Source organism: Urtica dioica, chromosome 7 (assembly GCF_054948205.1).
Source record: "Urtica dioica subsp. dioica isolate 48M chromosome 7, U.dioica_male_clone48M_v1_H2, whole genome shotgun sequence".
Taxonomy (NCBI): Eukaryota; Viridiplantae; Streptophyta; class Magnoliopsida; order Rosales; family Urticaceae; genus Urtica; species Urtica dioica.
Window position 1 is genome coordinate 9,693,322 of NC_142762.1, and position 23,664 is coordinate 9,716,985.

The following is a 23,664-nucleotide window of genomic DNA, read 5'->3' on the forward strand; positions in this document are numbered from 1 at the left end:
AGACCATCGCAGAAGTAGAGAGATTGTTAGGGTTTTAAATACCAGGAAAAAGAATAGATGATTTATATAACTTTAGCTTTCTGGGTGGTGCGTTAGATCACGAGAAGAGCATTGATTGAATTGGTTTTGAGAGTGAATGAAGATAGAGAAAGTGAAAAACGAAAGGAAAAATCACGAGAGGTTTGAGAGAGACAAAACGCACACAGTAACAGGGCCTCTAGACAAAACGCACAGACAGTGAATGAAGAAGAATTTTATCAGACGAAAATGGGGAAGAAGAAGACTAGGTTATTTTAGTCATTTATTCCATTCTATGTAAATATCGTAAAAAAAAATTCAAGCAAACAATAAAAATTCGCACACGTGACTTGCATGTGATGAGAATCCGCTAATTTTGACAGAATAATTAACAGAAGTACCAAATATGAAAATCGTCTGGTCATAATGGGCCAAGACTGCAGGTTTTTTTAATCAGGGACCAAAGTGTTAAAGAGGTCCAAGACGAGGGGCCAAAAATGTCTTTAATTCTTATTACAACCCCTAGAGTTGTCAGAGAAGTCTTGGCCATGGATTTTATAGTTGGCTTACCGAGCTCGAATAGATTCATTTCTATATTGGTCGTCATGGATCGGTTGACCAAGTATGCTAATTTCGCTGCCTTATCTATTCTACACTCAGCTTCGCGCATTGCCAAATTATTCTGCTCAATCGTTCCAAGCTAGTCTTGGAGAAAATTGTTCGAGCATTTGGATACTCGTGCACCACCCACAAACCAATGGCTAGTCTGGGGTCTTAAACCGCTGCCTCGAGGAATACCTTCGATTATTCACTATGGATAATCACAAGCAATGGCCAATCTATATCGTGTGGGCTGAGTATCATTATTGGAATGGAATGACTCTATTTAAGGCTTTGTATGGAGACTTCTGCCAGTGATACGGGTGTAGATTTCCGGAACGTCCTCAGTTCAAGCTATTGATGAACTGCTTAGGGGTTGTTTGGTAATGTTTTTATTTTTTGTTTTTTGTTTTTAAAAATAAAAAAATGACCTTAAGAACAAAAAACGTGTTTGATAAAGTCATTTTTGTTTTTTGTTTTTAAAAATAAGGGAGAGAATAAAACAAAAACTGGAGAATAAAAAAAACTTGTTTTTCAAAATTTTTAAAAACAGAAAGTCTTCTCTTCGAGCCAGAGAAAAAAAAAAATTTCTCGATTCTTCTTCTCTTCTTCGAGCCAGACGATTCTCCAACGATTCTCCGCGGAGACGATTCTCCGACGACACGGTGGAGAAGATCAGGCTGAACTTCCCGGCGATCGAGAAGCTCGTCGAGATTCTGAACTGGACCGACGTCGAGGAGGAGAGAAAACAACCGCGAGCGAGCCAGAGACGTCGGACCGAGGAAAACCACCGGAAAAGAGAGAGAGATAACATCGGAGAAGCCATTGGAGGTAAGGATTGGGTTCAATTTCTCAATTTTCTCTCCGAAAATCTTCAAGAGAGTTCTAGGCTTTGAACCCTTATTCTCCTTCTCTTTTCGGTCGTGTGCTCTAGGGTATCCGGCGTAAGTTTGGACAGAAAAGAGGAAGAGAATCTCGACCCGGGAATTCAATCTTGCGGGAATCTGGTAAGGAATTGAATTTTTCCCCAATTTTGAATCCGAGAATTAGGGTTTATTTTTTAGGTTAAGGGCTTTTTAATTTCTAGACTTGATTCATCCAATTGAAGTGTTATTGGACTTGTTTCGGTCTAAAACATCTGTTGAATCTGGTTGGATTTATGTGATTGGATTAATTTCAAATTTATCTTGATTTTGCTGAGATTTTCTCTCGTGTTTCTGTCTTGGCCGAGCGTGAATTTTTGTCTTGTGACGTGGTTACCGTTGTGATGCGAATATGATAAGCTTAAAGATCAACAGACAATAGTAAATAGGAAAATGGGTGGTAATTTGCTAATGGACATTAACCCTCAAGACTGCTAGGTTGTTGAATCGCACAATGTTTTTTTTTCCCACCCCGAGAGCTTAAGAACACTGCAATTTCGCACGCGTTACTTTCATCACATTCGTTCTCTAGTTTCTTTAATGTAATTTGCAAGGGGAGCCTGAGTAGCTTAAATCTTTAAGTACTTGAATCTTGTACTTCCGGCCCTGGGACTCGAGAGCCTGAGTAGCTTTGAGTATTTGTTTGAGCGAACGAGGTACCGATCCTATATGCTCCGAAGCTTCTGGGCTACCCATCATCGTATAGGTTTTACCGGAACCAGTTTGACCATATGCCAAGCAAACCTGAATCACAACTCACAATTACAGTCAACAACAGTAATTATAATGTACTTTCGTCCTAGTCTAAACTCTCGACTCTTTGGTTGTGTTGCTTTGAAAGAATATTAGAGTTTGGAATAGCAATAGAGAACTCAAAATTAATCCATGCTTGTACGTGTTTATTCAAATAATACTTTATTGAAGCGTGTTATGTGATTTTTATATTATTTTTGCAGTGTGGATATGTACTATTTTTCCCACATTCGTTCTCTGGTTGCCCCAATTGATATTACAAGGGCTTTTGCTTTAAAAAGTCTCAAATATGACTGGCTAAGATGATGAACCATTTTGTGGTACTATACTCTTCATAACAGCTAGCTTGTCACTACTGTCTTATCATTTTGATGAAGATATCTTAACTTTTTTTTTTTCAAACTTTTATGATGAGATACTCATTTTCTTTGACTTTAAAAAAAAGTCGTTTTGGTTCCAAGTTATTCCTATGAGCCGTTTGATTTAGAACGTGTTGATGATGAGATAAATTACAATTTATTAGGGTCCTTTTTTATCTTCTTATTTGGTTTTGGTGCTCTAATAAAATGCCATTTGTTATAAGCAGACATTTGTGGTCCATTCATTATTGTAAACCATATGTCATGTTATGTGCCTATATAGAACGTCATAGTCATATTGCGCGCTTATAGCTGTGGAGTATAGTTTATATTTGGTGTAGAAATATGTCTGTCAATTCCTTTGATTTAGGAAGATTCGGTAAACGAGTGGTTCTATTTTGTGTATGTCAATACGATTGGGTCAAAACACTAATCACCACTTTTATAGATGGAAAACATAGGAAACGATATCATTGACCTTGGTAGTAATGAAGAAGCTACAACATGGAACTCAAGACATGAAGAGATTTTCATTAATATTATGGAAGAAGAGGTCTTGAAAGGAAATAGGAGCACTACGACATTTTCAAAGTCCGCATGGCGACGCATTCATGACAATGTTTATGCTCAAACAAAGAGGTGCTATAGCGATGTACAACTGAGGAACAAGTTTAACCTTCTAAAGCAAAAGCAAAAGGATTTCAAGTTATTATTGCAACAAACCGGTATTGGATATAATGCGGTGACTGGACAAGTTACTGCCACAGATGATGTGTGGGATAAACTTTCGCGGGTAAAGATCATTACTCTATTTTTTGTCTAATTGAAGTTGTTATATGTTGTGATACAAATATTCTTTAATGTACGCAGGTTTATAAATTTGCTAAAAAGTTTAAGAAGAAGGGATGCCCATTGTACGACAAGCTATGCACTATTTACGCATATACCACAGCCACAGGGTCTAGTGCTCACCCTTCGACAAACGATCTGTCGGACAATGAAGAAGAAGAGAGTGAACAATCCAAAAGTTCTCATAGGAAACATGAGTACTTGAATGATGATGAGGATAGTAGCAAGGATACATTTCCTAGCAAAAAAAGATCTTCGGCCTCATCGGAGTTATCATTTGCCTTGCGTCAGTATAGTGAAGTTTCTAAGAAAAAAATAGACATGATGGAGAAAATGATGGCATCTCGCGGTGATGTTCATGAGGGGTCTCATTTTAACCTACTAAAGGAGAGTGTTAGCGCATTGGATAACATAGAAGGAATTGATGGAGAATTTTATGCGAAAGCAATAGATAAATTCCAACATGAAGTTTGGAGAGCGTTGTTTTTAGAGATGCCGGAGCATAGGAGAAAGGATTGGGTGTTGAGTTTGAAATGATAAATTTTAGTACACTTCTAGACATGTCAAGTAACCTTTGTTTGATCGTGTGATTTGTGTAATAGTACTCTAGTATGCTATGTTTTGAGTGACCATGTGATTTGTCTAATTATACACTATGATATTTCTATGACTTATATGTTTCTTATATTTTGTTTAAGGGTATGTTATTTTCCTAGTTGATTATCTTTCGTGTGATTCTCTTTATGTATAAGTGATCTTCTCTTAGTCTTATATGTGTATATATGTATACGTATATGTATATGTTTCTAATCGTTTAACATGCATTTTATTAGGTTGTAAAGATGTCGATAACCTTCAGAAGTTCAAATGATACTCGGGAATTGATTGAAGATGACTCGGATGATGAGTTTGGTGAGGTGACACTACTTTGTGCTTTAGAGAAATATCATAGAACATATTTCTCAAAGAAACCATGCAGAGATTCCGAACTTAGTGGACATGATTATATATTTGAAGTTTTGAAAGGGCATGAAATCAGGTGTTACGAGTCATTTCGGATGAAGAAGAGTGTATTTCGTAAGTTGTGTGATGTGTTGAAGGAAAAAGAGTGGTTGGAAAATTCAAGATATGTTACTGTGGAGGAACAAGTTGCAATGTTCTTATATGTTCTCTCTCACAATCAACGACATCGTGTAGTTGCGGAACGTTATCAACATTCATTAGAAACTACATCTCATTATTTTCATAAGGTCTTGAAGGCAATATGTCGCCTTGGAAAAGAGATCATTACCCCGCCATCATTTGACATAATTCCCCAACAAATTCGATCAAATCCAAAGTACTACCCATTCTTTAAGGTAATTCTAATATTTGTTTTTTATTTAATTATTTTTATGATAGCATTATGAGTAAACTAATTAAGTGGATTAATCTTTGCTGGATTGCATTGGAGCTATAGATGGGACACATGTTGATGCACATATTCCTGTAAATGAACAAATACCATATCGGGGTAGAAAAGTACAACCCACCCAAAATATAATGTGTGTTTGTTCATTTGATATGAGGTTCACATATGTGATGGCTGGTTGGGAAGGAACGGCAAATGATGCTCGAGTTCTTCTAGAAACTATTACAAAGCCAGAGAATCAATTCTCGATGGCCCCGAGAGGTTAGTTTTCATTAAATTAAAATTATTAACGTATAAACATTTGATATATTTGTATTATTATACCAACATCTGTTTTTTTTTCTAATTAGGAAAATATTATCTTGTTGATTCTGGCTATACAAATATGCCTGGTTTTCTTTCACCATGTCGTGGGGAGAGGTATCATTTAAATCATTATAGGGCAGGTGGACCTCCTCAAGGAATGAAGGAACTTTTTAATCGTCGACATGCTTCACTAAGAAATGTTATTGAACGTTGCTTTGGTGTGTTGAAAGCTCGCTTCCCCATCCTAAAAGCAATGCCTTCTTATAAATTCTCTACACAACGTTATATTGTGATTGCTTGCTGTGCGATTAACAATTTCATAAGAATGAACGACAATAAAGATGCTTTATTTGCAGAATATGAAATTATTGACATTGAAGGTGAGGAAGATGATGTCAAATCTACCACCACAACTCAAGATGTTGAAGAGATTAATGTCACTCAAGGACAATTGCGTCAAATGGCTCACATGCGAGATGAAATAGCGGAGCGCATATGGAATGCAAATCAACGCCGCCGTAACAATTGAGACTTATTATTTGTTTTTAGGACGAATTTATATTGACATTTGAATTCCTTTATTTGCTTATGCGAGAATATTTTTTTTCAAGAACAATTGTTTAGACATAAGTTTATTTTCTTTAAAACCGGTTTGCTTTTTTTATTTTGTTTTGTTTATAGCTTTTTTTGGTCTTGCTTATAATTTTATATTGGAAAGTTCTTGAATCCCGAAAAAAAAGTCACGTAAGACACGTTCATGTTTTTCAAAAAGAAAAAAAAATTAAAAAAAAAAAATTTGATCACCAAACATGTTTTTGTTTTTTATTTTTAAAAACAAAAAATAAAAATATGATTACCAAACATGTTTTTATTTTTTATTTTTAAAAATAAAAAACAAAAACACGACTACCAAACATGTTTTTATTCTTTAAAAATTAGAAAACAAAACAAAACATAATTTGTATTTTTAAAAACAAAAAACAAAAATGTTACAAACACACCCTTAACAATCGCGATGCCCCAAGAGAACCTCATTCAAGCTCATAATTGAATGGTTCAAGTCGCCAACTAGAAGCGTATCGATGTGGTATTCAGCGTTGGCAACCTCATTTTCATTAAGCTCAAACCTTTCTGTCAATCGAAGGTGGCAAAGACGTTGAACGCAAAGATCTACAAGCGATTTTTTTGGCCTTTTCATGATCATTGCACGCGTTGGAACCACACTCAGCTTACTTGAAGGGGGTCGATCCATCCTACGTTTCATGTCTCTTTTAAGGGGCCATCAAGGGCGAGGTGACAAGAACAACGAGCTGGTGCTCTCCCGCTAGCCATACTCGTCAAGCTTGTCATAAATATCAGGGGAGTCCCGATCAAACATGGACTCGTTCAGTGGTCTAATAGGCTATTGGAAGACGCAACTTGGAAGGTCGTATAGAGGAGCCGAGCTTGAGACGAGGTCTCTGCAATGAAGCTGGATCAGGAACACATGACAACTTGGGCCCAACATGTGGCCCAACCTTCGATCCAAAAGCAGGCCAGAGAGGCCTACACGTGTCAAAGAAGAAACCATAACAGCTGCAAGAGATAGCAACGTGGAAGTGAGCAGAGAGAGAAGAGAGTTGTTGATAGGCTATTTTGTAATTTTTCTTTTCGTTGTATTCGCACTAGAAGAAGACGTTTTCTGGGTTTGTATGGTTTATGCTCAGAATTTTCGATTTCCTTTAATAGCCACCGTTATTGGCCGTGCTCCGCTATCCATCTCCGGTAAGTTCTCTCTCCAACTTTGACACAAACCACCATTGTCCTACTTTGGTCATCGTCGCCTTTGATCGTTGTCCTACTTTGGTCATCGTCGCCTTTGATCATGCTCTATATCGTTCCGCTCATTACATAAAGTGAGAATCTCTTTCGGTTTGATTTTTCCTATTTTAGGGTTTCGATGGTGCTCATAAATTGTTCGATGAAATGCCAGTGATACAACAGAAGGTAATAATTTTTTTTTTTATTATTATTTATATTTTTTTACCAAAGCAGCGATTGAACTCGTATTGTATAAGTGTTTAACTCTTTTTCAAACGAGATTTTACTAATTTTTTTTTATGGATGCTTTAGGTTGATTGTTCATGGCCTATACTTGTGTGGTGTTTTAAGAAAAATATTCAATATGCGTATTGAATGGATGTTATTTTTTTGAATATTTCAGGTTTAACCAACTTTGAATATATGTTTTCGAATGTTTAAACGAGGACGTTACTCTGTTTACTTGTTTTGTATTCTATTTTGTTTGGGTTTATTGGGAGCTCGTTGCATTCAAACACTTGCTCAGTATTTCAATTCATCATGGCATTTTATCTGGAAAGTAGTCCACGGTTTCACGAGTACCAAATTTGTTTATTATTCCATGCTTCGATTTTAGGAGGGATTAGAAGATAGAAAAAAGAAGAAGTTAATATGCTATAAGTTGGTTTGAAAATGATCTCTTGTTGTCGTTAATATTCCATAAGTTAGTTAAGAAAAAAAATGGAGAGAGATTAATGTCGAGTTACTTATTTTAATCCATTGCAAGACTACATTCTACAATGCAATTTTTTAGTGATTTTTTGTTTAGTAACAGTGATTTGTTGATCATGCCAAAGAAAACGACATTCTTGTAGAGGTAGATCAAGACGGGAATAGGTTCAAGGTCGGAGTTAATCTTTTGGAACTGTCGCCATTTCTTGACATTTATGACCAAAGCTTGTTTGTAGATAACGATCATCAATATGGTGGTTGGACTTTGTAAATTTTATTTATTCATTTGTTAATAATAGATGAAACCTATTCATGACTATTGTGTTATGCTCCTATCAGCTCCAACATGCGGCAAGAAACTAGAAGAAATTAGCGGAGAGTCAGTTACAACATTTCTGCGTAAGACCGTTGGATCATCTACAGGGTTGCTTAGCTGGCAAGCAACTGAGGACAAGTCTATAAATAAGGAGAGTTAGGCACAGTCTGAACAACATATTGTACTCGCATACACATTTTATATTCATGCAAACACTGAGAGGCTTGAGAGAAAGAGTTGGTAAAAGACTCAAGATTGAGCAAGGGTGTTTTGAGTGAATTGTAACCAGGTGTGAGAGAGAGTTCTACTTTGTTGATAGTTGATTGATCTCGAATGGGAGATTTGGTCATTTTAGACCGAACCAGGGTAAAACTGTGGATTTCTTTTGTTGACCAAATTTTCAAAGCAAAGCTAGATCACAGATATTACAATCTCACAAGATATGGAGAGAGAAAAGAGTGCCAAAGCCAGCACAGAGGTTTGGCTGGACTTCCCAACATATGCAATTATGGCTGGTTCAGAAACTTTGCAAGAACTACCAAACACTTGCAAGCAAGAGGTTTGGCTATGACTTCCGAACATATGCAATTATGGCTGGTTCAGAGACTTTGCAAGAACTACCTAACACTTGCAAGCAAGCTTGCAAAGACAAGCATCAAAAGAAATGGAGAGAGGCTATGTTGGAAGAGTTAAAGTCTCTGAAAGACAACAAAACCTGGTGTATATTAGACAAAGCACCAAAGAAGAAGATAGTTGGTTTAAGATGGATCTACAAGATAAAGAAAGAGATTGATGTTGTTGAGAAGCAAAGGTTCAAAAGAAAAGATTGATAGCAAAAGGGTTTTCACCACAGGAGGGAATAAATTACACTGAGATCGATTCACCGGTAGTGAAACACAGATCTATAAGAGCCATTTTTGCTCTTGTAGCTCAGTTCAATTGAAGCTCGTGTTGGGGATGATTCTCCCGTATAACCATATTAATGCGGAAAAGTAATTAATTACGCTAATCATGAGTTAATTAATTCATTGATTATATGACAAGATCTAGATTTACGTTAATTAATTTAATACGAGAGCAAATTTGTCAAGCAACCGATTTAAGAGTAAACGAATACTTACATTGATTTGCGGTTCAGCTACAGAACGCTCCTAAACCAATCGCGTACTCCTTGCGTCGTCTTGATGAAAGACTCGAGGATGACACCTTAGTCTTCAAAAACGTAATCTCCGAGACGAATAAGAAAGATGAGTGTGCACAGTCTTTATCTCACTAGATCACGAAACTAGGTGTTTCGAGATCTCGCTCTTATTTTACTAAGAATGGAAACGAATTTCCGAGGGGAAGGAGAGGCGGAAGTGCACGGCCAAGGGAGGCTAGAATGCACGAATTTTTTCACAAATTAATTACTTTATTTTGCCTTCCCATGAACCCCTATTTATAGTAGTAAAATGAGATATTCATGGAACCTTCCAGAATGTTTTATTTCCTTTTATTGTGTTCACACTAGTGGATTAAATCTAGACCATCGGATCTCAACAAGTGAATCCTACTTTTTCTCTCATCTATCAGATCAAGATTTATGGGATATTATTCTCTTTTTAAATAGAGAATATTTTATTTAGTGAGATAATAAAGGAGAATATATTATTTCCCTTTAAATATATTTACATATATTCTCTCCTAAATACTTCCCTTTAAATAAGGAGAGAATACAGAACAATATCTTATATTATTCTCTCTCCTTTATTTAAACAACTAAAGAGAAAATATTGGTATATACCAAATTGAAATTGTCGAACTTGATGGCACACGGCCAAGGTGATTTGCGCAACTCCCTAGTGCCAAAACCCTAATTCGACTTTTCCATGTGTGCAAGGCCCAATTGCTTAAAACCCAATTAATCATTTATTTACTTGGTCCAACAATAAACAAATAATTAATAATTGTTTATTTATTTGATCAAACAATAAATAAACAATTCTACCATAAATATTTATTTAATTATGCGAATACCCGTTTTCCAGAATTAATGCTGTCAATCATAATTACAGCAAGTGATATGAATAATGATAAACATTATTATACGAAAGTTCTTATCCGCCTTTATCAGAGCCGAATCGGGGACTATGGACCTAGTAATAGAAGCTTAACAAATCGGATGAAAAAGACGAAATAGTCCTTTCCCTTTTTCATCGATTCGTCTAATCTTGATCAAATACTCCACTTTGTAAGCCAAGACTGAACTCTCCTTTATACTAGAATTATATTTACTCATCGTGACGAGTGTCCACTGATATAGTCAGTTCGTGATCAAGATCCTCCAGGTTCAACCCGTATCGAGAGAAGTCAATTTATTCCGTTATACTTCCCTTGATACATATCAGCCCTAAGCATTGTTGCTTCCCTAGCAAAAGATTCTTTCGAACGTTACTTACTTCAAAAGTGCGCGCAATGTATCGGTTCTGGAATCAACCCTTAGGTGAGAGAACATTAACCTTCTTTCAGGAAGGCTGGATTCTGTATCTGTAAATCATTTCCAACTCGAATTATGCTCTGAGAAAACTCCCAAGACATAAGTTGTGATTAGCATGAATAGCATTTTAGCGAATGAGTCAAATAGCTCAGTAACATAACCCAGTGTCCATGATCACTTCAGGATTTAGATCAAGTCTCAGTATGACCATCATAGTGGCCTCGGTTAGTGTGTCGTAACGGTCCTTAAACGACACATCTACACCAAGACTTGTCCAAGTCGTACACTTACCACAAGTGTATAATGCTCCCACATAGTGATCAGCCTTCACCTATGTGTTCCACATATATGACTTTAGATATAGTTTTCCACGCGTATATCAGTCATCGACCATGTTTTAGCACACCGCCCGAACTCAGGTGCCCAACACGTGACTCAGTTAGATACGGAGGCTATGGAATAATATGAATGTTTAATAAATCTCAATAAATAAGAAATAACGCTTTCAATTCAAATAGATAGCAAATGTCAAATTTTATTTTATAAATAATTTCAATGAGAATTTACATAAGTATCTTCTCGTGGGCACGAATTCCTAACAGCTTGAACAGATGGATGTTAAAACAACTTTTTCTATGGAGATCTTGATGAAACTATCTACATGGATCAACTAGAAGGCTTTGTGGTCAGTGAGAGCCAAGCCAAAGTGTGCTTGCTGCTTAAGTCTCTATATGGCTTAAACCAATCACATAGGCAATGGTATTTAAGGTTTGACACTTTTATGATTAAGCATGATTTTCACAGAAGTGAATATAATTGGTGTGTATATTTTAAATGTCTTAAAAATGGACCGATGATATATTTACTTCTCGATGTTGATGATATGCTAATTGTGTGTCAAAAAATTTCTGAGATAGATAGGTTGAAATCACAATTAAGAAGTGAGTTTCAAATGAAAGATCTTAGATGTGCAAAGAGTATTCTTGGTATAGAGATAGTGAGATATAGGAAAATAAAAGTTTTGAAACTACACCAGAAGCACTACCTGATCAAAGTGCTTGAAATGTTTGACGTGGCAAATGCCAAATCGGTATCCACTCCTATCTCAATACTATAAGTGTCATGTGTTGTCAATGATGCCCACAAGAAGAGTTGTAGTCTTTATTTTGTACATTTGATGTAATAAAGTCTCATGAAGACTCTTGCTTGTAATTGCCTATTCATTAATAAAGTTGAAACGTTCATTCATTCTTTCTTTGTTTGTTTGAAGCTTTATGATAAAACCTTAGTCTTTTAGTCCATAAACAAACTTAACAACTTACGAAGAGACAAATGTAGATTTGCATGAACAAACTCTTCGTAGTTTGCTTAAAACGATATATTCGCAATCTTAGGGTCAAAGGACTATTGACCTCAGTACGATTGTTGGAAGAATCTATGATGTCTGGTTATGAGGCATTGAGAGTTGGAGACTCTATAGTTCTTCTAGGTATCTTCCGAAGGTACTGAATTGACCAGTGCACTTCTAGAGACAAGATAAGAACAAACCATTTAACCTCTTATGTCTCGAAGTCACTATGTATGAATTGCATCGTGCTTACCTTAATCCTGAAATGAGACATGCCATTTCACACCTTAGTATTCTCATTTGAGAAAGTCAGAGTTCGGACTCACTATGTTATTCCGAACAGGGCCTATTGGTGAAGTACTAAGTTGTGAGAATGTCATGAGTAACTTTGTGAAGTTCTCATAGATATGGAATTCATGTACAAGATTGCTGAAATGCAATGTATGTCACCTCATGCTTTGTTCCTTGGAGTGTGAATAAATGAACTGGCCAGTGTCCAAATTGAGTCCTGACTCTTTTGGATGAAACAATGTGACATGTTAGCTCCTCGTCAATACATTGTTTCTAACTTATTCACAAGCGACAAAGGAGTTGAGGAAATAACAGCTAGAAGGGTAAAATGGTAATTTAGTAAATCCCGACTAGCTGATGACATTCATGAAGGGTAGCATAGATAATATTCAGTGGATCCGCTCATTATAATTAGGTGAATTCTTGAGTAGAAAATAAATTCATTTGAACCGAGAGATTTTCAGTGTCAGCTCTTTAATGGAGTCAGTTGGCATTAAGCTAAACTTGGAAAAGGTTTGTGAACTTTTGAGTCCAAGTGTTTAGCTAAAGCTTTGTTCATTTGGGTCCATGAGGTCACTGTCACGAATCACATCGATAGGAATAGTTAAACTGGAAGCTAAGTCAAAACAAGAACGAAAATAGTCAAAAGGGTATTTTTGTCTTTTGAGACAAAGGATGAAATGAATGTCAATAAATTTTTTGACAAGTTCATTCAATGAAAACTGACCAAATCCATAAAAATTTGAGCAATTCCGAGTGTCTCCGATCAATTTCGAGCTTCTCTGAGTCATTTCGACGAGCTTCCACGCTCTAAATCCGGCGTTCAGGTTGTCCAAACTTTCATTCATGGTTGAAGGTTCCATATAGGTCAAAATGACGAAAACGGTTAGATTTTTATCTTTATATCATTTTTTTATTGGTGTAGGATAGATATAATCGGTGATTGTAGTGATTATTAGTTATTCTTAGATGATTTGGATTGGATTTCGACCATGTAGAAAAGTTAGGGTTTTCAAATTTGGCAAAAAATTTCCGGTGAAATCCGATGAGATTCATCAAATTTTAGATGGAATCCGATGGTATTCATCAAAAATTTTACAATGGGTTCGGATAGAATCCGATGGGTTCTGACGGTATTGAATTTCGATGGTTTTTTTATAAAATCCGACGACTTCGATGAGTTTGGATAGATTCAAATGAAATACGATTCCTTTATATGAAATTTTCAATGTCTTTTTGATAAAATTCGATACAATCCGATGATTTTTGAAAGAATTTTTTTTTTAATTTTTTAAGACAATTTTACTTATAAATTGCTATTTTTTTTAAAAAAATATTTTAGGATGAATATAGTAAACAATTGGTATTTTTTAAGATAAATATACTAAGAAATTGGTGTTTTTTGTTTTTTTTTTGTTTTTTTTTTTAAATTTTAGGAAAAAATGCTTATATATTGGTTTTTTTTCATATATATTTTAGGATAAATATACTTAAAAACTGATATTTCTTTTCGGCACAAATTGACGTTCCTCTACGAGCACAACTTTGCGGGACGAATCACATACGGTGGCTCGGGTTACTGAAGAAGGTGAAGGAAAAATTCACCGAATTGGTTAATTGATCGGCGCACGGAGACTCCGTTCGAGCAATTTTATGAAGGGAGTACTCAATTTTTCACAGGTACTCATACACGGCTTCTTCTCCATAAGATTGATCCAACGAAAAGGATGAGATACATTTCGGAATGGGAAATAAACACATGATAGGAACACTGTGTCGATCGTTGATGATAACATTATTACGTCTCTTGTTGGGTTCAACGCGAGGCAATTCTTCATTCATCACATTTTTCCCTTTATCAAATCCTCGTATGCACTTGACGCTATGATTTCTTTCGATACCAAGCTTACACAAAGTGAAAATCTTGTACGATTTTTTGTGATTTGTATAATACGTAACGTCAACATCATCATATGGAACTTCAATTTTTAACTCATACTTGAATATGTATATATTGATTCTCTTGTAGACTTATCCACTACCAAAATGTAGGTCATGTCTTTCGAAACTTTGATAGGAAATGTTATCACATTTTTTAACAACCATAAGTGTTCTTTTATCTCATATGTGGCGTTAAACAACACATAGATTGTAAAATATACCAAAAAATACATTAAAATAAGGAGATAATCTCATTCAATTAAAACCTATCGTAAACTATCGGATTTGATCGAAATTGGTCGGATTTCATCGAATTTAATCGGATTCCATCCGATATGGTCGGATTTCATCGGAATTTGTCAAGCCATCGGAATCCAACGGATTCTATTGGAAATTACCTTCTTTATTCTTGAATTTCATCGAAAAATGTTGTTGCATTTCATCCTAAACTATCGGATTTTATCTGGAATAACGTGAAATTCTAGAAAGTTTAACCTACATCTACCTATTTATTTGATTTTCGTCAAAATATGTCATTAAGTCTATAAAAGATGAATAAAGAAGCAAACTTATCCATTTTTTTTTTACCAAATTCAACTAATTGGAGACAAAAATGATGAGAGAATGAGAGATTTGGGAGAAGAATGAGTGAGAATGAATGAAATAGGTATATATAAATTAAAATGATATTTTTATTCGAAATTGGATCAAAAATCTAATTTCAAATATTTTCAAACTAATAGATCTAATCTTAATATTTTTACAATTTTGGAATCTACAAAATGAAATTTCTTTTTTTATTCTCCGTTCGTTACTTCGATTTTTGTTTCCTCGTGTAAATGAAATAAGGAAGAGAAGTTCCTACTTTATCTCTTTGTTTCACTTGGTGTAAATGAAATAAGGAAGAGAAGTTCCTACTTTATCTCTTTGTTTCACTTGGTCGTGTTGTCCAGGTAAAAGTCATAAGATGGGCTTTTTAACCCCTCTAGATAAGGAAACACATTTTTTTTTTCTACTTATTATTATTATTTTTTTCCTTCTTTGTGATATGTGGCTTATCTTCAACGAGAATGTGTCGAAACCTTCATGGCTAAGCAAGGCATTTTTTTTTTTCCCTACTTATCGGCTTAACCAAAAGTGCTGACTTAACTAAAAGATAAGGCTGAGGAAATTTTCTAATAAATCCTGTCTTTGCCCCTTCTAGGTTTCTCCACAAACTAATTTTTCCTTTCTTTTTAATTTGTTGCAAATAGCTCCTTATTCATAAAAGCATAATATTTTACTCACAATTAAGTAGAAATAATACTTAGAATATTATATAAATATTTTTTTCATCAATTTAAAATATATTTAAGGTCTTTCGAAATTAATTTTTGCTTTCGCGACTTAGCTTACTCGAGATTATCTCAAAATTATTCCAAAATTTTCTTTGACCTTAAATATTCTTAAATCTCCATCCTTGGACAATTCTCGCATTCGAGAATTATTTATCTGCAACAATTGGAGACCAATTTCATGAGAAACTTCAACCATTCTTAACGTTATGAGAACGGAGCGCGAAAAAATTCATACCTTACAATAAGCTATCTGCGTCTCAATGCCCTAGTAGTGATGATGATTTTGCTTAAATGTCTAAGATACCTTATGCTAGTGATGTAGGTAGTTTTATGTATGAAATGATATGCTCTAGGCCACTCTTCTTATGCCACTAGTCTTTAAGTCGTTTTTTTTATGTCTAATCCTATTAGAGATCATAAAATGGATCTTGAGATACATAATTGGGTCATTAGATGTTGGTATTGTATATGACTTTTGTGAGACTAATAAAGTGCAGATTAAGGAATATGTGGACCCAGACTATGCTAGATGCATAGACACAAGAAAGTCACTGATATGATATATCTTGGTGTGTTGTGGAGTTGTGAGTTCGAAGTCAACTATGCAATGATCACAGAGACAGTCAAGGAAGCAATATGGATGAAGGGTATTGTGGCGGAGCTAGGTTTCAATCAAGAACAAGTTTAGATTATGAGTGAAAGCCAAAGTGCTTTACACCTTGCAAAGCATCAAGTGTTCCACGCGCGCTCAAAGCACATAAACATGAAGATGCATTTTGTTCGAGATGTAGTCAGCCAAGGTGGCGTGATGGTTGAGAAAGTCCCAACTGAAGATAATCCTGCGAATATGATGACCACGCCTATTCCGAGTAGAAAATTTAATCATTGCTTGGATCTGGTATATGTCCAGAGTAGCAACATAGAGAGGCCTTAGGTCCAATGGACACGAGATCAATCAGCTAAGTGATGAAAAGTATGCCCTCGCTTCAGGTGGAGAATTATTTTTTATCCTCATATCGACGCCTACATGTAGTAAACTACTAGAAGAAATCAGCGGAGAGTTAGTTATAGTGTTTCTGCAAAAGATTGTTGGATCGTCTTCACGTTTGCTTAGTTGCAAGTAATTGAGGGCAAGTCTATAAATAATGGGAGATAGGCAGAGTCTGAGCAACACATTGCATTCACATACACATTTTATATTCGGGAATTCCCCTCTTGAGAAGCTACCGGCGCATCGCCTGTTCGGGGTAAGGGATTCGACGGACCGGCTTCAAACACGGCGGGGAGTCCCCCGTCCTTCGTGAGAGAAGTCTCGACATCCTCCGAGTCACCAGTATCCTCATAATCAGGGTCGCGGCTTTCCTCGTTGAGGTTCTCAGGATCCCCGTTGGGGATCGTCGTGTCACGCATAGGTTGCTTCGCAGCCAGTTGGCGGTGATACCTTGCGTTCCTCGCCTTCAGTCGGCGGATACTCTCCTCTAACTCCACGATGCGGTTGTCCCTGCTATCAGGAGATGGAGATGGTGAGCGGGTCGAGCTCTCTTCGTGGAGCGACTCTTCGTCACCATGCGCTCGGGAGCGCAAGAAGTATTTCTTGGTCTTAGCGACGTTTTCGGGGTTGTTTGCGCCCTCAGAACGTACGGGTGGTTGGCTACTCATCGTTTCTCAAGTTCGAGAAGGTTGAGTTCGCAGAAGAAAAGAAGAAGATGAATAGAAGGGATTTCGGGCTGAATAGGTCGGGAAGTCCCCTCCTTCTAGCGCCAAAATGTTGTCGCACGAAAATGAACAACTATTTAAAACCTCGGGCGGTTCGATCCAAGGCCGGACCAAGTGATCGCACCCGGGCCAAGAGTGTGAACTCGATAGTCTCGAGCTAGGGTTCTCTCCGATCAACCCGCCTCTCGGGAGAGGTAGGGGGTGAGGAGGACGAGTGACCGTGCCTTGGTTGTCGGCTGCCTACGTACCCGTGCGTGGGATCAGGTCAGAACGTAGTTCAAGCGCGTGTGACGCAGTATGAGGCGTGGAGCCTTGGCGGAGAGGCGTGCTCGACGAAGGAAACGGGGCGCGAGGAGTCCTCGGCAGCGTCTCAGAACTTCGGAGATCGCGTACGCGTCTAGCGTGTTAGACGCGCAAGGGTAGCTCTAGTTGAGAACCCTAGGGGCGTGCTTGAGCACCAGAGAACGTTCGGTCAAAGGGAGCGACGTCCGGGAAGTTCCCGTGAGTGCTTCGGGACCTTTGAGAACGAGGGAGAGAGAAGAGAACCTGCTTCAGGCCAAATATGGCATCCAGAGAAGCAGAGAAATCGAGCGTGTCGATAAGAGATGAAGAGAATTATTAGATATTCTTGGATATCTTGGGATGGCTTTCCCCTCAATGAGAGAGGGTATTTATAGGTGTTTGGGAGCCTTAGAAGGTCCCTTTTTCGTCCATGTGGGACTAGGAATGCGTGTGGCATCAAGTGGAGGCGCACGGCGCGCGCGGCGCACAAAGGGCGGCGCACAACGCGCGGCGCGCGGCGCGCGGCGCAGGGGGCGCGGCGCGCGGGTCACCGGGCGCGGCGCGGGACGCGCGGCGCAGGGTTCCTTGACCGGCGCGGCGCGCTGCCTGGCCGGCGCGGCGCGCTGCCTGCTGCCCGGCTGGCCGGTGCAGCGCGTTGCGTGCGCAGTGAGCGGCTCGTCTTGTCGGGCTCTTGCGGGCCTTCGAATGCCATTCTTCTCACGTGAAATATGAAGCTTTCTACTTGATGAGAGTGACTCGATCCGAGGGGCAAGGCTCGGCCCGGCGAGAGCGACTAGCGACTTGATTCGAGGAGTGACTCGAGGATGACTCGAGGCTCGACTCGAAAGTGACTCGAGGCTCGACTCGAGGGACAATTAAAGGCTCGACTCGAGGAACCATTCAAGGCTCGACTCAAGGAGCGAAGCTCGACTCGAGGAGATTGACTCAAGGCTCGACTCGAGGAGCGAAGCTCGACTCGAGGAGTCAGGAGTTTGGGCGAGGGCTTGAAGATTTGCCGCTCTTCAGGACCTCCGGCCTGACCATCGGCCCTTTGAGCGACGTGCCTTCTTGGCGTCTCGGGTTTTCCGAAAACGACCGACAACTTTAGCCCCCCAAGTTCGTCGTTCGGGAGGCGTCCCAGCGATGAACTTTTTGTTCTTCTAGTTGGGTGTTTGAGGAAAATGTTTCCCGTGCCTTGTGGCCCCGAGGAAAATTTTTTCCTCTTCTCTTTTTCCTTTCTTTTCTTTTTTTTTTTTTTTTTTTTTTTTTTTTTTTTCAGGTGGTGGCCGCGCGGCGCGCGCCCTGGACGGCGCGGCGCGCGGTCTGCGCTGCACGACCCGCGCGGCGCGCGGGCTTGGCGCGCGGCGCGCCCCGTGCGCGGGGCTGGGTCGCTTCGCGCGGGAGAACTCCGACTTTTTGGAGTTTCTACTCCGATTTTGCTCCTTGTGGGAGTAGGATTTCGACTCCTACCCCCCTAGAAGTCTATAAATAGACCTCCCCCCTTCCCTTTACTCCTCACATTATTTTTTCTCTTTTCTTACGCTTGTTTTCTTCTTTTACGTTTGCATCATGGGTGTCCCTCCCCTTTTCTCAGCTGAGAGTCCCGAGATTGATTTCTCTCTCTTGTTTCAGGGTTCTGAACACGCAGAGGATGATCTCTTCGCGGGATTAAGGGAAGTCCCTCTGCACGTGGAAGAAAATCCAAGCGGAGTAGAGCAGTGGTTGGAGGAAGGCGAGCTGGGTGCGACCGTGCCCGCTGCTCAGCCTCTCGAAGGGTGCGCGCCAACTGGGCGTGGTACAGGCGGGGAGTTTGATCATCCCGCGTCCGGGGAGCCTGCCCCTCGCCTCGTGATCAACTTAGTTGGCGGGGGGGTCCGTGACAAAGTTCGCCTCGACGTGCCGCAGTCCGACTTGGGCTTTCAAGGCGCGCCGGGAGATGTTACGGACGCGGATGCGGTGACTCCGCTAGAGTCGGTTCTCGACGAGATAGACTGCGTGGACGACTTTGGTCCCGAGTCTGAAGATCCCGGAGGTGAGTCAGAGACATGTCCGGGGGCCGAAGGCCTCGCGTCGGAGTGTCCCGAGGTACCGTCGGCAGCTGCCGCGGTCGTGTCGGAGGGCGGGGACCCTTCCGTGGAGCCAGGGGATTCTCAGCCCGAGACCCCTGACGCGGAGGCGTTGGTATCGGCGAGGTCGCTTGCTAGGACGAAGTGGTATCCCGAGGAGGGCCTTGCTGCTCCCGAGGACTTCGATTGTTCGGGGGTTGATGCTTCGAGCACGCTTACCTACCGGACATTCGTCGGTCTCCGGGAGGCTTTTGCCATTCCGTCATCCGTGGCACTTCTCCGTCCTTTAAAGGACGACCGTCCTTTCCGGCCTCGTCGTGGTTTCGCCGCAGTTTCAGTTGCGAGTCTTAACTGCGGGTTGCGGCTGCCGTTTCAACCCATCGTTCAGCAGCTTCTCGCCCGTCTGGGGGTGCACGCATGTCAGATGAGCCCGGCATTCTACCGCATAGTGGCGATGTGCCATATGGAGTGGCATTGCCAGACCGAGCGGGTGATGACCGTGAGTGATTTTCGCAATCTCATCGCGGTCTTCCCTGCGCCCGGGCAACCCAGTTTCTTTGTGGCCCGCGATCGACGGAATACTAAGCTGATCATTGATTCAGAGAAGTACAATCGACGACCGTGGGTGTGGGTCTCGGCGGAGGCTTTTGGTGACGCCCCGCTCCGGTTCGGCCCCTTGTCCGAGTTTCCTGCTAACGAGGGGGCCGATGATCTCGACTTTGTGAAGGAGATCCGGGGAATGTCGGAGGCTCGGAAATCCATTGAACGATTTCATTCTCCTGAGCTGATGGCTTCCACTGGGTGGTTCCCGCCGTTTCCTCAGCGGACCGAGGGTACCCCAAGTGCCGCATCATCTCTCTCGAGCGGCGATCCTCAAGGTATGTTGACGTTTCGTATTTTTGCTTTTGTTTTTAGCTCAAGGTTTTGACTTTGTCGCTTTTGCAGTCTCTTCGGCTAGGGCGAGGGCTCGGGCTCGTCTAGCGAAGGCTTCCCGGGACCCGAAGTCGTTGGCGGCGGTTCGCCGTCGGATTGCTACGCGGGATGGTCGGGAGAAACTCGATACCGATCATCGGGCGGAGAGCGGTCCTCGCGCTTCCTTGAAGCGACCTTCCTCCTCGGCTTTGCCAGACACGTCTTCGGACTCTAAACGCGTGAATTCGATGGTCGACGTGGAGGCCGCGGAGGTTAGGGGGGAATGTTCCCTGGGCCTTGCTCAATCTTCGATGAAGATGTGGAAGAGCGTTGTGGCCAGCAGTGACGTAGAGTTCTTTCGTCACGGCGTTTCCGATGCACAGAGAGTGAGTTTCCCTTGCCTCATTTGCGATGAATCTGTCTTTCGCTAAACTATCTTTTTGGCCTTCTCAGGTGCTTGCTCGAGCGACCCGGGGCGAGAAGATCCTTCACGACCTCATCAGGCGGATGAGTCGCGCTCAGGAAGAGCTTGCTCAAGCGAAGTCTCAGTTGGCTCACGCCGAGCGAGGTTCTCACTCAAAGGCGGAGTTTGCGAGTCTCCGCGAGCAGCTTCAGGAGGCTCGCGTGGAGCTGGGAGTTACCCGCGGCAAGTGCGACCGCGCTCAGGCGGCGGTGGCGAAGATGGCTGAGGAGCTAACGACGGAACGTCAAGCCCTTGAGGTGGCGACTCGGTCGACGGAGGTCTTCCGGAGCGAAGCGCGGGACCTTCGACGTCAGTTGGAATCGCGCACGGAAGAAGTTGGCATTCTTCAGGGCCAGCTTACATCGAGTGAGGCTGCCCGTGTTCGTGCGGAGCGTAAGCGTGACTCCTTGGCGGAGGAGGTGGCTCGGGTCACCGAGGAGAAAGCCGCGGCGGAGCAGCTTGCGTCCGACCTTCAGGACGACTTTGATGTCGGCGTCGAGGAGGCAAGGCATGCAGCGGCGGTGGAGTGTCGGGACGCCACAGCTGCCGAGAATGTTTCTCGGGGGGTCACCTTCGACTTCTTCGACTCGCTTTTCCCACCACTTGACGAGGCCGACCCTGTGGGCGACGATCCCGCCGAGTGACCGTTTTCTTTCTTTATTTTTCCTGCGCAAATGTTTTAGCGCGTGCTTTTTAGGTTTTTCCGTTCAGCGCACTTGTCTTAGCGCTTGCTTACTAGGATATTTCCCTTTAGCGCACTTGTCTTAGCGCATGCTTTCTAGGTTTCGAGGCAGTTGCCCCTTTCTTTTATGAGGAGTTATTCATTTATTTTTATGAATGTTTTCGCACATTTATCTTCTATGGCATGCATGGATGGTCACTTGTTTGTGTCAATGATTTTGTCCATCCTTTTATCTCAGCCGGATACTTTTTCAAACACGCCAGTCACTTGGATGGTATGCGTTCTTAAGTATTTTCAACTGCGAGTCAGCCGTGCTACGTAGGTGTGTTACGTGCGCCGGATTGCGCCACGTGGGCGTCTCAAATCGCGCCATGTAGGCATCTTGGGTTGCGCCATGTAAGCGACTTACGTGCGCCATGTAGGCGTCTTACGGGTTGCGCCTTTACGCGACTTACGTGCGCCATGTAGGCGTCTTAGGTTGCGCCATGTAGGCGTCTTACGGGCTGCGCCTTTACGCGACTTACGCGCGCCATGTAGGCGTCTTAGGTTGCGCCATGTAGGCGTCTTACGGGCTGCGCCTTTACGCGACTTACGTGCGCCATGTAGGCGTCTTAGGTTGCGCCATGTAGGCGTCTTACGGGCTGCGCCTTTACGCGACTTACGTGCGCCATGTAGGCGTCTTAGGTTGCGCCATGTAGGCGTCTTACGGGCTGCGCCTTTACGCGACTTACGTGCGCCATGTAGGCGTCTTAGGTTGCGCCATGTAGGCGTCTTACGGGCTGCGCCTTTACGCGACTTACGTGCGCCATGTAGGCGTCTTAGGTTGCGCCATGTAGGCGTCTTACGGGCTGCGCCTTTACGCGACTTACGTGCGCCATGTAGGCGTCTTAGGTTGCGCCATGTAGGCGTCTTACGATTTTTTTTGGTGGAGCGTGTTCTTTTGAGAGTTTCCTTACCATAGCTAGCCCCCCCAAGTTTTTTGGGTTATAAGTTAATTATTGATAACCAGAAAACTTGCATAAAACGAAATTGAAATGGAAAACTTGAGTTTTATTACTTTTGCGAAAAACTTGCGAGAAAATTTAAATCCTAAAACATTGGCTCGTAGGCCTTATTGAAAATGGAAATAAAAGCGATAAAAAAGCGGGGGACGCTAGCTACTGATAGTACTGCCTCAAGTGTTCTGCGTTCCACGGGTGGCGAATCGGAGTCCCGTCCGTGTGCTCGATGTAGTATGTCCCGTCGTGAATGACTTTGCGGACTCTGTAAGGGCCTTCCCAGTTTGGGCCTAGGACGCCGGCGCCTTGGACTTGTGTGTTTTGGAACACTCGTCTGAGGACAAGGCTTCCGACGGCAAAGGTTCGCCTTTTGATTTTGGAGTTGTAGTATCTTTCGACCTTGCGTTTCTGTGCGGCGAGGCGTCTGAATGCTTCCGCCCTCTTTTCGTCGATCAGGTCCAACTCAAGGCGCATGGCCTCGTTGTTGTTTGCTTCGTCGAACGTGTCGACTCGGAACGTGGGTATCTCGGTTTCAACTGGAACCACGGCCTCGACCCCATATGCAAGGGAGAATGGCGTTTCGCCGGTGGCGTTTCGCGCGGTTGTCCTATACGCCCATAGGACGAATGGCAATTCATCGGCCCAGGCGCCTTTCTTGTCTTCGAGCTTCTTTTTCAGGTTGCTCTTTATAGTCTTGTTGACTGCCTCGACTTGGCCGTTGGCCTGAGGATGTCGCGGCGAGGAGAAGGTCTTGCTGATCTTCAGTTGATCGCAGATATCTCTTACTCGCGCGTTGTCAAATTGTGCCCCGTTGTCGGTCACAATCGAGGCGGGGATACCGTGCCTGCATATGATGTTTTTCCAGATGAAGTTCGTCGTGTTTGCTTCAGTTATTCTGGCAAGCGGCTCGGCCTCTACCCACTTAGTGAAGTAGTCGATGGCGATAATGGCGTACTCGTATTGCCTTGGCGCTCTAGGGAGCTTGCCAATGATGTCCACGCCCCACTTAGCAAAGGGACGTGGGACAACGATGCTGCTTAACGGAGTCGGGGGCTGTCGCGGAATTTCCGCGAAGCGCTGGCATTTATCGCAACGCCTTGCCCATT

At 41.7% G+C, this 23,664-nt stretch overlaps 1 protein-coding gene and 1 long non-coding RNA gene across 2 annotated transcripts; both read left to right on the plus strand.

The window, feature by feature from the left end:
- Positions 1-3,141: 3,141 nt before the first annotated feature.
- On the plus strand, positions 3,142-4,043 carry LOC149390206 (L10-interacting MYB domain-containing protein-like). Its single transcript, XM_089620660.1, has 2 exons — positions 3,142-3,446; positions 3,524-4,043. Exons 1-2 carry the CDS (start codon positions 3,195-3,197, stop codon positions 4,037-4,039), a joined length of 768 nt encoding a protein of 255 aa, XP_089476786.1. The 5' UTR covers positions 3,142-3,194; the 3' UTR covers positions 4,040-4,043.
- Positions 4,044-6,353: 2,310 nt separating this feature from the next.
- On the plus strand, positions 6,354-8,455 carry LOC149390207 (uncharacterized). The gene is made up of 3 exons (XR_016300298.1): positions 6,354-6,983; positions 7,152-7,205; positions 8,070-8,455. It is a non-coding gene; the product is annotated as an uncharacterized LOC149390207 (long non-coding RNA).
- Positions 8,456-23,664: the final 15,209 nt, after the last annotated feature.

Excerpts from the sequence above, each read along its gene's own strand:
- LOC149390206 (XM_089620660.1), top strand. The coding sequence starts at position 3,195 with ATGGAAGAAGAGGTCTTGAAAGGAAATAGGAGCACTACGACATTTTCA. Across the intron at positions 3,447-3,523 it reads TGTGGGATAAACTTTCGCGG|GTTTATAAATTTGCTAAAAA; the intron begins GTAAAGATCATT and ends TAATGTACGCAG.